Source organism: Rosa rugosa, chromosome 7, assembly GCF_958449725.1.
Source record: "Rosa rugosa chromosome 7, drRosRugo1.1, whole genome shotgun sequence".
Taxonomy (NCBI): domain Eukaryota; kingdom Viridiplantae; phylum Streptophyta; class Magnoliopsida; order Rosales; family Rosaceae; genus Rosa; species Rosa rugosa.
In genome coordinates, this window is record NC_084826.1 from 30,548,795 (window position 1) to 30,564,292 (window position 15,498).

A 15,498-nucleotide genomic window follows, 5' to 3' on the forward strand; every position below is an offset into this window, starting at 1 on the left:
AAACATCTAGATTCGGCTTTCCCCATCCCTGCTCACCATCTGTGACACTTGGTACAAGGACCAATACACTTACAATAAGTCACGCTTGACTCGAAATTGTAACATCAAACTCAATACTTTTCAAACAATAGTAAACATCTTTTTCCACAATATTGTTTCCTGAAAAGTCGCATTCAACAATAATATGAACACAACCATGCATATTATTCATCACACATTACTCACAAGAATATACATATTTCACGTAAATATATATATACATAGTCATTCGCTCAGGAATGCCTACCAATACCAACTATAGTTTGCAGTTAAATCAATAACGCCAAAACAATAATGGTAACTCCGTTCATTAATGAACCTTGTGAGATTACTCACCTCGAAACTCCCACTGCGTCTTCAATACAGAACAAGGCAGCCACACCACAAAACAACCGTCCAAGGATACCTCGTCAAGTACCTAATCACATACGGTTTCCACTTAGTCACGATTCACATTTGATTTAAGTCTGAAACCCCTGTTTTGAACTAAAATCCCCAAAGTGACGCCAATCGAGGAAAAACCACATCCGAGACCACCCAATGTCTCCGGAATACTTCTACGATCGATATGCCAAAACCACAAGTCTATCGGAAGCTCGAATCCTCACGGATCGAATAAATCGACCGGTATGAAACCGTAAAAATCATAACAAATCCATACGAACTCCAAAATTTGCATATTATATATCGAAACGCTCGTAACAACGAGTAGAACATATATAATACCAAAAACAGTTCCCTACATGGCCGGAAAGCCACCAGAACGCCGCCACAGGCGGTGGCGCACCTCCGCCGGCCAAAACTCATTATTTCCCAAAACTCCCAACACCAAAAAGTTTCATCTAAGCATGCTTGTGAATTTTCATAACTAGCTTGAAGTCAGAAAACAAGCATAAAGGATCGAAAACTACCTCACAAGCTTTGAATTTTTGCTCAATCCGAGTTGAACCGATTTCCACGTAAATCGATCCAAAAAAACATCAAGGATCGATCAAGGAGGCTCCCATGAACCCAAAGATGGAAGCTTGAAGCCGTTCCGTCGCCGGAACTAGGATTTCCGGTCGGGTCCGAAAACCTCAAACTTTGCCGACTTGTAGCACCGCCGTGGAGGAGAATCGCCGCTAGAGGACACCAGAAGGACGACCAGACGGAGGAGACGATCTGATCTGGAGAGTTTCACCATCGGAGTTCGCCGGAAAAGTCGGGTCGGATCTCCGGGTTTGGGTCGGGTCAGACAGAAAGTTTTGTTTCTGAAGGGGTCGACCGAGAGAGAAAAGAGAGAGAAAATGACTTTCCGGAAATGGAAAGTGGAATTATGATTTCATTTTCTGATTTTCTCAATTTATACTAAAACGGAAACTTCTTCCGCTAGCCATAACTTTCTCATACGAACTCCGATTGACGTACACCTCATGTCCACGAATTCGTATCGACGAGCTCTACAACTTTGGTGAAGGAAGTTTTCGGAGAATCCCAACGAATAAAAAGTCAACCGTTGCGTCCCCCCTTAAAATGACGCTTCCTGAATATTTATTCGCCCGAAACACTTCCGCTCCATCCACGAGCCACGAAATCGTCCAATAACCACTAATTAAATTCTGGAAAATCCTCAGAAAATAAATACAAATTTCCGGGGCATCACAACCTTTCCCGTCTCTGCATTGATGGTTGCTAAGAACTATCGAATCGATGTTACTGCAGGACAGATCACAAGGTTTCATGAGCTTGTTGGAGCTATGAATGTCGCTGAAAAGCATGACAACATCCTTGTGAAGAACTATAATTCAAGATCCGTAGAAACAGAGCTTATTCCGGAATCCAATTATAGTCACGCCGCTAAGAGAGGGAGCCAAGAGCAAAACCCTAATCTTAGGGATACTTCTGGACGTTCTGGTCCATATAATCGCTCTACTTGGGAAGGTAACCGCCAAAATAGGCGAACACGGAACCAAAGAGGTCAACATGGAAAGAGAGAGGGAGGCAACGCCTCTGGCCATGTTGGTGGCGCCACCAACACTAAGAGCCATCTAAATGACGCTTTCAAAGCGCCTCAATCAATGGAGTATGAGCAAAGAGATGCATGTTCTCGATGTGGAGTATCCAGTCATTGGGCAAACATTTGTAGAGCTCGTGAAGAAATTGTCACCGCCTACAAAGCATATTGTGAAGCAAAAGAAGCTCACTATGTGGAACAAGAAGATAAAGGAGATGATCTAGAGTGAAGGGTTGAAGACTACAAATCTGGCTGGGATCAATAGATCGCCAATTCTGTTTAAGTCTTTATTTTTCCAAGAGATGTAATGGGCAATTGCCATTTTGCATTAGCTAGCATTTGGGTTAGATTCTCCTAATGGTTCAGAGACAATGATGTACTCCGATGGCTTATGAATAAAATTTTGAGTTCTGTTCATTATGACTCTATTTTGATTCTGAGCATTGACTTTGTGACTACTATGGCTGGGCCATCAGTATTAATTCAAGGACATGGAATAGCCCGAGTTCCCCTTGCCAAATGGCACCTTGATTACTGTCACAGAAACTCTCTACACTCCTAGGGCAAATCGCACCTATGAATAACCAACGGATTCCATGCAGAAACGCATGTAGAAAACGGAAATGAGTTCATTTGCAATACCTCTAATGATTGCGAACAAAGGCGCATCTTAGAGAAGTTTATGTGTCTCTCTAGTGTACTCTATGTCACTATTCGAGCTATTAAATCCAATAAAGTTATGAGAGAAGATCTCTTGGATTCTGACACATACTGGCTTTGGCATGACCGACTAGGACATCCTGGTCGTGATATGATGCTTCGGATACTAAAGACTTCACACGGACATCCATTCTTCAGAGTGAGAAGAAGCAAGAATCGAAAATTGATTCCTAGACTTAGCAAGACCGCAACAATTGCAGCATCTGGCGCTGCATCCATCTTGGGGCGCCATAGGGCCGCCCAAGTCCCATGTGACAACGCCATAAATGGCGCTACCCTTGGCCATAACGCCATGGAAGTCCCTTCCCATGGTCATGACGCCAAGGATGATTCTCCCCATGGTCAAGATGCCATGGATGCCACTTTCCATGGTTCCAACGCCATGATGGGTGATGTAGTCACACATTTTGCTTCTAATAGCGCTACGGATGCTCAAGCCCAACCAACATCCTCATTGGTTGCTTCTAAGGCCCCTCGCTCGTTTTGCAAAGCCTGTTCCTTCGGGAAATTAGGACCGAGACAGTCCTACGCAAAGGATCCCAAAATACTCATTCCGTTCTTACATAGAATCCGTAGGGATTCTGTGGACTGATTCAACCAACCTGCGGACGTTTAAATATATCATGATGTTGGTTGACACGCAAACACGCTGGTCACGTGTTGTGTCATTGTCCACCTGTAAAAGCTACTTATTCTACACTCCTAGCACATACCATATAACAACGGGCTCACTCCCCGGATCATCCTATTCAGTTAATTGGATTTGACATTGCTAGAGAGTTTACATCGAAGACTTTCGATGGTTATTGCATTGCGACTGATGTTGGACATCATATTCCCATGAACACACCCAAATGGTCTCGCGGAAACGACTACGATAGTAGTCCGGACATTGGTAATGCGCACCAATCTCCTTACATTCGCTTGGGGTGATGCAATATCGCATGCAGCTATGCTAATTCGTCTACGACCTACCACCACTCAATGTATCTTTGCGTTACAGCTAGTGACTGAGTACAAGTATCGTACTTACATATATTTGAGTGTGCCATTTATGTGCCAATTGCACCGCCACAGCGCCCTAGGATAGGTCCTTTCAGACGAATGGGCAACTACGTTGGATTTGAGATTCCAACAATCGTCCGCCACTTAATGCCATTGCTAGGCGATCTCCTTACCGCTAGATTTGCGGATGTCACTTTGATGAGACAGTCTTCCCGTCGTTAGGGGGAGATAAGAACATGGATGTTCAGCAGGAACGACATGAATTGTCATGGTCTATCCCCACTATGTCTCATCTCGATCCCTACTAAAGTGACGAGATCACACATCTGCTGCAAATATGCCTGCAAGGAAGTACGTCCCTACGAGAGGACGTAGCGCCACCCTACACGGAGGTAGGCATGGCGCCAACGCCAAAGAGTGTGGCACTCTGGCGTTACAGGTCATGGCCCCAGCTAGGATGCGTGGGAGGCCCGTGGGTTCGAAGGATACTTTGGCACATTCCAATCCTTTGATCATCAAGACTCAAAATCCGTCTCATGAGTATCTTTCGGGTTATGGTTATCGTTGGGGGACGCCTCAACGTCAGAACCTATTCCTGAGAATATAGAGCTCTATGAAAATTACACTAGTGTACATGAGACGTGGGATAGAAACTCCATCATAATTGATGATGTAGTTGCGCATTTCGTCGTGCATGAGTTTGTTATGTCCGATGATATTGAACCACGCTCCGTTGATGAATAAATGCCAACGTAGAGAAATTTGGCCTAAATGGAAAGATGCGATCCAGGTTAAGTTGGATTCTCTAACAAAGAGGAAGGTCTTTGAGCCAGTGATGCCAACACCTCCTCACATAAAACCTATTGACTAATGGATCTTCGTTAGAAAGCGTGATGATAAAAAGAGATGGCAATCTCGCCTTATGGCGCAAGGCTTCTCATAAAACGCCCTGGAATAGACTACGATGAGACATATTCTCTCGTAATGGATGTCATTGCACTCCACTACCCTGTCAGTTTGGTAGTTTCCGAATAACTGATTATGCAGCTTACAAATGTGGTCACTACGTATCTCTATGGGGATCTAGATACGGAATATACATGAAGGTTCATGGTGAACTTCATTTACCCAAGTCAAGTGGCTCTAGACCACGGAGCACGTTTACAAAGAGGTTGAAACGCTCACTAAAATGACTACTTGATTGGGAAGGGATATGCCCACGCGTTTCCATAACAAGTTTCGGATTCCATCGCGATTCATGTTGGACATGATCTTCATTGGAAGCCCTTAAAGAGTTAAGGGAAACCGCTGAACACTTGAAATCCGAGTTTGAGATGAAGGATTTTGGGAGAACACGATTATGTCTCAGTTTGGAACTTGAGCATTGTGTTGATAGATGCTTAGGCATTTTGACAAGGTCAAGCCTTCAAGCACCCCCATGATCGTTCGTAGTCTTGATCCTGAAAAGGATCCTCTTCGCCTGAAGGATGATGACGAAGATGTGCTAGAGGCAGAAGTGTCTTACATGAGTACAATAGGCGCATTATTGTACTTACCCCAATGCACAAGACCAGACATCTCATATGTTGTGAACTTGTTAGCTAGATATAGCTTTGCGCCAACGCGACACCATTGGATTGATGTAAAATATATCTTTCGGTACTTGAAATGTACGATTGATATGAGCTTGTTCTATCCCTACAGAGAGATGATGGATTCAGACCCATCACACACCAGGAACGCCGCCAACACTGGCCTGCGTCCACTATCCCCACCCCAAAACTACATAAGCGTTTTAGAAGGTTTTGCTGATGTTGGGTATCTCTCTGACCCACACAAATGTCTTCCCAAACTGGTTAAGTGTTCATCATGAGTAAAGACTGTGATATCTTGGAAGTCTACAGAATAGACCCTTGTAGCTATATCTTCGAATCATGCAAAGATTTCGCTCTTCACGAAGAGCTTCGTGAATGTATACGGATTGGATCCATAAGTACGCATGTTCGAACAATTGTGGTTTGAAGTCTACCACTGATGAGCCTATGAGCATTTAGGATAATGTTGCTTGTTTTAAACAAATGAAGCAAGGCTACATCAAAAAGCGACAACACCAAGAATAATCAGCAACAACAGACTCTCCTCAAGATCAAATTGAACTATGTTCGATCTGAGGACAGTGTGGCAGACTTGCTCACTAAGTCATTGCTTAAATTCCGCTTTCGAGAAACATGTTGGTAGTATCATTTGCGGAAGTTATCCGAACTCCCATGACCATAGTCATCAGAGGGAGATGCAGACATCAGGGGGAGATGTCTACATCACTATGCCAAAAAGGCCTTCAGACGACACGCATCAGACGACGTAAGTTTTGTTTTATGTCGTCTGAGTTTTTCAGACGACATAATTTTTTTTTCTGTTGTCTGAATATATACTAAAACCATACTGGTTTAATTTGGAAAAATGGTGAGCATTCAGACAACACATTTGTGTAGTTGTAGAAGGTGGTGATTTCCTATCTCAAATTTGGATAAATGGCAAGAATTCAGATAACACATTTGTGTAGTTGTAGAAGGTGGTGATTTCCTATCTCAAATTTGGAGGGATATCCAAAAGTTGATTGAGTCTTTTCCCTCTCAAATAGCCACGCCCTAGTTAACTGGAAAATGTTGTGACATTCAGACAACATTTAAATGTTGTCTAAATGTGGGGGTTGTTTTAAAATTTCCTAAATTATTTTGACTTGTGCTATTTGACATTTTGACATATATCCCTTCTCACTCAGTTCGACCATGACTAAACACTACTCAAACATCACCCCGCGCGCTCTCTCCTTCTCACTCAACTCTCTCAACTCGACCTAGAACTCGCGAAACTAGAAAACTCAAACACCAGCCTCTCTCCTTCTCATTGTGCTCTCTCAGATCTCGATTTTCACTCTCTCTATTCTTCTTCATAGTCTCTCCTTCTTCTTCTTAGTCTCTACTTCATCTTTCATGTTCGTATTAATGGAGCTCTCCAGCAAGAGCTGTTTTCAAATCGGATATTGGTAAGCAATTTAGGGTTTCAATCATTTTGTAGTTTAGGATTTCGACGGGGTTCAATCTTCGATTGATTTAGGGTTTTTTTTTCTGCAAATGATTTGTGTTTTGGGGTTTTTGCAACTGGGTTCTTCCATGTTGTCAAACAAGAACTCTTTCTTCTTTCAATTAAAGCTGATTTGTGTTTTGGGGTTTTGAGTTTGGGTATAGTTCTTCAATTTTGTAACACGTTTCTTCTGTTTTGTTGGTCTTGTTAGGGAAACTTGGTGCTACAAAAGGATTTGCTGGCAAGGCTCACTGCTCGTAGTGTAGTGCAGAAAAACAGAAGGCTTGTTTGTCTAAATTTCTGGGGAGTCTTTTTCCCCAATCAATTTATGGGTCTTGTTTAATCGAGTTCTTCAGTATCAGAAACTTTCTTTTGGTAAGAACACACCTACTTTCTGTTAAATCTCTGTTCTTAAATCTATTCAAGGTTGTTGTGGAATGCACTTTTGATTATTATCTGGCTATGGTGACTCCATTAGGATGATTAGGACTGGAAAGGGTCAAGTTCAATTACTGCACACCATGTGTTTGAAGTTATGCCTCAAAGACAACACCCAAGCTGAACCAGTGGGCTATTCCATGATTTTCGAAAAACCTATACTTCTTGTTTCACTCTCAGTCTTTGATAGCTTAAAATAGACTCTTCAATGATCATTTTGAACCTGGTTTCATGAAAAACGGAGTGAAAATGAGATACTTATGCTATTTTGAAGTTACTGCACTGTTTCAGGAATTCTGCAGAATTCAGCGTTCCTGTCATTTCAGATTCTTGTTTGACCATTCATTTGAACTGCGAATAACATGAAATTTTGAAAAATAGTAGCTTTGCATGTCTACTTTAAATCTGGAGAGTTGTGATTAAAATCATTGAAAGGATGATTGTTGGTGAATTTTTCTTTCTTGTTACCAGTTTTCTGAGAACTTTTCAACTTGCAGTTTTTGGTACAAGATTAATGATTTGAGAAACTTTTACTCTCTTGTCAGTCCTCAATCTTTAGTACATTGGACTAAACATGCAAAGCATTCCTTGAGTCTTAAATTTCAGTTCGAAAGGTTTCATCCATGTTCAAAAGTAACTGCAAAGCTCTATTTTCTGTGTATTCTGATTAGTGCATTCTGATTAGTGTCTTCTTTTTAAAATAAGTCTATAAAAGTGTGGCTTCATAGATGAGCATATTACCTACGGCCACCAAGTATATTTGGTTCTATGTTCATAATTTATAATGTTTCTTTGCTTTCATTATTTATACTTGTTTATAGCCCAACTTCTTTTTGGTACAGATCTGTCGGGCACTTGCTTATATACAGAATGGCATTGGCATCTATCACCGTGACATCAAGCCTCAAAATTTACTTGTAAGATTATTTTTCCATATGGATGGTTGCTTTTGTATGACTCTAGATATCTTGTCTGATACCGATTCACTGGGTTCCTTAGCAGAGCCATTGGACACATGACCTATATAAGACTTCTACTGGTTTTACAAAAATTAATCAACTACATGTAATATTTTTTGTATTAAATTTATTGGTTATGCTCAAATCCTACCTGTGCATATTCAGGTAAATCCACACACACATCAGCTGAAACTTTGTGATTTTGGGAGTGCAAAAGTCTTGAGTGAGCCAGACAGAATTGTTGGGGAGCTATTGCAGCCTGGGGGATATCTCAAATTGATTGAGTTGGGTCTTGAAGGTAAGCAATCACCTAATCTAGAATTGTGTGCATTGTGAATTTTTTTAATTTAACTTCATAGTTCTGCTGAAGTTGAATGATTATTACTAAACTAGTACCTAAATTTTGATGAACATTGAGCAATATCTATTCTCACAAGAAACTTGCTTTAACTTCAATTTGAGTAAGTCACAGAGATCTGAGCAAAATGCTAGCTCTTGGGAGTTCCACTATCAGCTTCAGAGCAAGCAGTGGCTGCAATCATTTGCTCAAAGAGCTTCAGGTCTTTCTCTCTTCTTCACTTTCTGTGTTTCTTGTTGTTTCTAAACAGTAAAATTTGTGACTTTTTCTAATTGGGTCTTCTTCTTCTTCTTCTTGGAAGCTTGCTTTTTCATTATGCGTTTTCAGCCTACTTTTAAGTTTTTTTGCTCTGTCAAAAGGAGAGCATTGATTATTTCGCTAAAATGTGTCATAATGGAGCTTTAAATTAGGGGTCTTTTATGTTTTCTTTGAATTATTAGAGAAAGTAGATGTGTCTTTCCACCTTTTTAAGTTAATAGGCTCCGTGGAATGTGATCTGTTCACCATAGTTTTCAAATTCAGTTTCTTTGTATCATTGTGTATACTCGATCATGGTTTTTATGAAAAATATGTGTTTGTATATATTAGGGATTTTTTTTTTCCTGTTTTATTTCTATTTTTCTTTTCTTCTAATGGGTTTCGCCAATCTCTGGAATTTCCCACTATTTTCCTTGTAATCATGGTAAAATTGACCGGTTAATTATCTATGTTGTATTCATTTCCTGGCTTTTTGTGTAAGTGTCTTCCTGAATTTTGAAGTTCCTCAATTTTACTTTTCTATTTCAATGGATTTTTTGAGACTAGGGTTCTGTTCACTTGTTTTTCTTATGGGATTTGACTTTCTGTTGGTTCTTCCAAAATGCTCATTCATCTGTGGTAATAAACCAGGGATGCTACTTGGCCGGAATGAAGTTGCTAAAACTTTGGGTTCTTGACTTTTGTTTCCCAATTTCCATAATTCAGCATTACTACTTCATTTATCTTAATTTTGAAGATTTTCTCTGTTATTTTTCTGCTATGCAAGTTTTGATGTGTCATAGATCACGAGAACGGTGCTTGTGTGTTTCCTTTGGTTACTTTTCGAGTTTTCGTTAATAAAATGTTTGTTACCCCATGTACTTCTGGCAAAATTTTCACACTCTCCCGTGAAGTAAAGAAAATGTGAACGGAAATAACCGTTTTTGTGAATGGTGATACAGCAATAACCGTTTTTGTGCTTCTGCTTTGCAGCAAATATGGAATGACATTGGTGAGAGCGCGGCAGACCAAGACCGCATGTTGTTGGAGTTGGAAAGGGAATGCTTAGAAGTTTACAGGAGGAAGGTTGATGAAGCTGCCAATACCAAGGCACGCCTTCATCAGTCCGTTGCAGCAAAAGAAGCTGAGCTCGCCACTCTCATGGCTACTCTGGGGGAACTCAATATTGATTCACCGGTAAAGAATCAAAACTCAGACTGTTGTGGAAATGATCATTTATTGACCATTTTTTGTTCTCGTACTAGCAGTTTTGCTCTCCTATTTTCCAATTTGGGTCATTTATTTGTCATATTTGTGATTAATATACTGTGATTGAATGGCTAGGTTTGTTATTGTTTATCATTCAGATCTATATGGGTACATTTGGATTATAATACTTCTCAACTAGAATTTCTTACCACGATTATCAGATGTAGGGAAGAATGCCCTTTGGCTTTTTATAGTTCTGAAGATTCTAGCCTGTAGAAGAATTTTGTTTAATAAGTGTCTTTCCCTGTTATTAAATGTTGGTAATACTGTTCTGCTTGGTAATCCTTATATGAACCTTGTGTACTGATTGTGGCTACCAGCTGCTGTTTCAGTTGCATATGTTTACTAATTCACAACATAATTTTACAGATACGGAGAGAAAAGAGATCAAGTTCTTTAAAAGAGAAACTGGCATCTGTTGCACCACTGCTAGACAATCTAAAAATGAAGAAAGAGGCACGAATGAAGCAATTTTCAGATATAAGGACACAAATTGAGAAGATCAGCGAGGAAATATCTGGTTACGATCATCTCAACAGTTCTTTGATCAGTTCATTAACCCTTGATGAACATGACTTGTCATCGAGGAAGCTAACTGAATATCAAGCGCATCTGCACACCCTTCAAAAGGAGAAGGTGAGTATATTATGATACGAGCTCACACTGCAAGTTAACTTGGTGATTCTTTGATTATAATTTGAGTTGTGAGGTCCTGGATAAATGGTTGCAACTGCTGTTCTACATCTGTGTAAATGAAATATAGTCATCTTGCTAAAGTGGGAGAATTTAGATAAAATCTTTATCTAAATTGTGCAAATGAGTCGATTGATGCCCAAAAAGTGTTTGGTTATGCTCTTTACAAAGATGGGAAGGATACAACACTGTCTTATCCCTTGGAGGCTTGGAGGCATCTGCTCAAATGGACCAGTTTTTCTTCTCTCTGGTCTTAACCCTCGTCCATTACGCTTGTGTCTCCATTTCTTTGCAGCTGCCATCTATGGTGTTGGCCGCTTAATGCTTCCGTTCCCTTCACCTAAATGCATGTGGCTTGGGTTTCTATTGATCTTGGTATGGCAAAGAAATTATTTACACTTTTTTCTTGTGAACACGTTTGTCAATTATGTATAAATTTCCATGTAAACATAACTGGCTACTTATAAATATCTCTCTGGTGTTCTATTTTCAGAGTGCATCACACATCATATTCAGTCTCTTAAGGTAAGTTCTAAGTTTGAATTGGATGTTTGAATTGGTTAATGACTTAATGGGTAGTAGGGTACTGAATCTATTTCAGTTTGAACTTTGAAGAGAAGAATTTTTTCTTCAGTTGTTCACTTCTTCGTATCTGTTTGAATGAGTTTGCTACTTCTAATTTTGGTACTTAGTCTTGATTTGGATGAGTTAGCTACTTCTAATTTTGCTTATTTTCGTGAGTTTTTCTATGGATGAGATTGATTTTGTTTTGTGTTTTCCTTTTGTAAATCATAGTGATTTTCATTACTGGTAGTCTGGTACATATGATATGCTGCTTTCCTTTTCGTATTGAATGATGACGTGTTAAGTACAAGGTTAGTACAGGTCCAAAATAGGAGTAATTGTGATGATGCTTATTATATATGAAGCTTGTCGCCTCTATTGCTTAATGTCTAAAATAAGAGATCCCAGGTCTGTTAGTGTTAGTTAATGCTCTGCTGGTTCATTTTTTATTTTTGTAAGCTGCCGTTTCAATTGGTTAATGCTCTATTGCTCTACTATTTCAAATTTTCAATTCTTTGATTTCTTTGATTTTTGATTCTTTGGTGCTTTGTGTGTTTTGTCTTCTTCGCTCTTGGTGTGTTTTGTCTTCGTCTTTTTTTTTTTTTTTCCCTTCTTGTTTTGGGTACACAAAGGAAGCCTAAGGCCTGGGAAGGGAAGGGGAGGGGCTAAGCTGGCCTTGGGTTTTGAGTAAATGTTCTAAATGGGGTGCTCTGGTCCCAAAGTGAGTCAGCAATTTACAGGACACTAGGATCAGTAATAAAGCAGTGAGCTAGCAGCAATGTACTTTTCAGGACACCATGACATTATGATCTAACAGTCTACTTGTGTGTACTTTTCAGCAATCAAATGAAGCACTATGTCATGCTAAATAAAGTTTAGGGTCAACCACTGATTTAATCATATGGTATATCACTCCTAGAGGTAACTAAAACGTAAGGAATAATTGAGCTTATGGTAACTGGATTGTTCATTGGAAGATACTGGACTGTTCATGCTAATGGTAACTGCAGCGCGTGCAATTATTTTGGTACATTCAGGATTAACAAGTGCCAATTTGGTTGTCTCCAATCGACTCAACAATGGTATGTATAAACTTGTTTACCACTGGATCAGAAAAAAGCATTAAGTACCTATTTACTAATTTCCTATATTCTATCTATGTTTCAGGTATCATGTTCCTCGGTATTGGCTCAAGCCCTACCAAAATTTGTTGGTGGTATTTGAGGAGCTTGCTGGCGATGATACAAAGATTGATCTTCTGAAAGTCACCCACATGTTGAGAAATGGCAGACCAAGAACCGAGGCAAACTGAAGGAGCAAAAGAAGCCTAAACTTCGTCTAGAGTGTACAAACGAGCAATCCATTTCTACTATTAAATTTTCAAGCTTCAGTACTCCACCTAGAAGCTATGGGAACTGTAACCATGGTACCTGTCACGCTCGAAACTCTACCGATGTGCTGAATAAGGTACCCTCACAGTAGTGTCACGCTGCTACTGCTTTGCTTCAGTTCAGGGTCAAAAGTTTTTCCATTTACCCAAGTTCAAGATCAATAAAACCTTGGACAAACTTGCAGTATTGCTAGCTATTTTGCTATGTTGTTTACTTGGTTGCCCGAATTGTGCAGTGCTTCTAGTTTATTACCTTGCAGTACTGCATGCATATATTTTGTTGGCTGCCTAGATTATTAGATATGGGCCATTTTGAACTAATGTTCATGATTAGGCTTGTGTACACGAGACGATGATGGATTATTTTCAGAATGATTTTGGATGTGGATTTTATGGTTTCAGGAATAGCCAATTTTAATTTCCAGAATGCATGCATACCAATTGTACAGGGGACTACTAAAATGTGTCATCACAAACTGCAAGCTACAACAAAAGCACACCAAAATGTGTGGTTGCAGCTGCACAGACACAACACAAAAACCAATAATAAGTCTATTGTCTGTTTGACAATGGGACAACAGAAAATTGTAGTCTGAAAGCCAAAACAACAACATAAGTTAGTTCAAAGTACTGGCTAAAGTGTATAACAACAACAAATAAGTGTGATTGGACATGATTACAGACAATATAAAACACGTACTATTAGTGGTCCTTGTTATATTCAGACTACAAAAATTTGTCGTCTAAATAATCTCAAACGACAGTAAATTGTCGTCGTAATGAGATTGACATAACAGAAATCTATTGTCTAAACCATTTCCCAACATCACATATGTATAATTGAAAAATCTTTCACACAACACTTAAATGTCATACAAATCAACTATAGAACGACACTTAATTGTCCTCTGATACACTTTACGACCACATATAATTGTCGTGTAAAGTAAATTAGCACAACCTTTAAGTGTTGTTGTATGAGAGAAGACACTACATATGAGTCTTCATATTTCTTATTTAAGGGCATTCAGACCACACAAATAAGTCTTACAATATGCTTCACAGAATAGTATTTCAAAAAATATGTCATTGTTTTGTTTATCAGACAATACAAAACCGTTGTTTGAATGCTTTTAAAGAAACAGATCACAATGTTCCCAAAATGCAAAACTCATCAGACGACACATTTTTTATGTCGTCTGAATTTTCAGACGACAGAACTCTTCTGTCGTTCGATACGCCCAAGACACGACATCGTACTAGACGACACATTTTTGTTCGTTCAGACGACAGAACAGTTCTGTCGTCTGAAGGCCTTTTTGACATAGTGACATGTATATATAGTCTCGAAACGTGAAGGGTGTGTTGTGCTCTTTTTCCCCTTCGACCGAGGTTATTTTTGTCCCACTGGGTTTTTGTTACTCGGCAAGGTTTTTAATGAGGCAACGAGAGAAGCACCACGTTTGGGCGACACATGGGGGAGTGTTTAAGGAAATCCAGATTATGTGTCTGGCCCAAACTCTAGGTTACTTGACCTAGTGGTAATAGGGTTTAACTAGAAAAATCTTAGAGATTCCTATTCAATGTATGATTACCTTTCCTTGTATGATTCAGATTCTATGCATTGTAATCCTCTATATAAAGAGGGCCCCTATTATCAATGAAAGTATATACACAGCAATTCTCTCTCAATTACCGTTTCCCTAAAATAGTTTTTTATTTTAAGCTTGTTTGCAATTTTTATAAGTGAGGTTATTTGAGGAACTTTAGTGAGGTTTAATGAGTAAATTTAGTATTTGAAAATTTGATAGGAGATGTAAAAAACATAGGAGGTCAAGTGAGTAAATTTGGAGGTTCCAATAGAAAAACTCATGTGGGAAGTTTCAGAAAATGAAAGCAAATTCACAACCTTTCCTGTCCTGGAAATAGCAAACTAACCCAGTAGGGTAAGAGAAAATTTCACCCACTGTAAAACTGTACGTAAAACCTTTTAATGTCCAAGAAGAGACTCTTTTTATGTTTCATCATCAAAGCGAGTTTCAGAAAATGAAAGCAAATTCACAACCTTTCCTGTCCTGGAAATAGCAAACTAACCCAGTAGGGTAAGAGAAAATTTCACCCACTGTAAAACTGTACGTAAAACCTTTTAATGTCCAAGAAGAGACTCTTTTTATGTTTCATCATCAAAGCGACACACGCACCCACCCATTCTCTCTCCGTTCAACTTTCTTGCTTTTTACATTATCAAGCCTAGCTAGCTCCTTCTTTTTTTGATCGATAATGAAATGATTCATTAAGCCACTGGGGCGAGAAAGAAAAGAAAATACAACTGAATCAAAGAAGCTACAGACAGAGCAAAGAAAAAGAACCTAGAAGACAGGCTACAAAAGAGAGATAAGACAAGACTCAATTAGAGCTACTAGGGGGCCCTGGGAGACCATCATTCCTTAACACAGCCAGAAGGGAGGTTGGAGGCCTATTGGCCCAGTCCTGGGAGCACAACCTCAGCTTTGCTAACTTTGCCGCTGCATCCGCAACACGGTTAGTTTCGCGAGGGATCCAAAATCACTTGATCCCGTCAAAAAGAGTCTTCAAATGTGTCACCCTGTTAAGCATTGGGACAATTCTCCAATTTGGGGTGAAATCCGGGTTGTCCATAGCACAAATAACTTCTTTACAATCACTTTCAAGAATGATATTTCTACACTTCATGAACTCAGCCAGCTGGAGGCCCTTTACAATAGCATCA

The 15,498-nt window shown here is 39.5% G+C and overlaps 1 protein-coding gene across 1 annotated transcript; it reads left to right on the plus strand.

Annotated features, from left to right (window-relative positions):
* Window positions 1-8,667: 8,667 nt before the first annotated feature.
* Window positions 8,668-10,903, plus strand: LOC133723745 (65-kDa microtubule-associated protein 6-like). Its single transcript, XM_062150614.1, has 3 exons — window positions 8,668-8,798; window positions 9,827-10,030; window positions 10,472-10,903. Exons 1-3 carry the CDS (start codon window positions 8,724-8,726, stop codon window positions 10,751-10,753), a joined length of 561 nt encoding a protein of 186 aa, XP_062006598.1. The 5' UTR covers window positions 8,668-8,723; the 3' UTR covers window positions 10,754-10,903.
* The last annotated feature ends 4,595 nt before the right edge of the window (window positions 10,904-15,498 follow it).

Excerpts from the sequence above, each read along its gene's own strand:
- LOC133723745 (XM_062150614.1), top strand. The coding sequence starts at position 8,724 with ATGCTAGCTCTTGGGAGTTCCACTATCAGCTTCAGAGCAAGCAGTGGC. Across the intron at positions 8,799-9,826 it reads ATTTGCTCAAAGAGCTTCAG|CAAATATGGAATGACATTGG; the intron begins GTCTTTCTCTCT and ends TCTGCTTTGCAG. Across the intron at positions 10,031-10,471 it reads AACTCAATATTGATTCACCG|ATACGGAGAGAAAAGAGATC; the intron begins GTAAAGAATCAA and ends ATAATTTTACAG.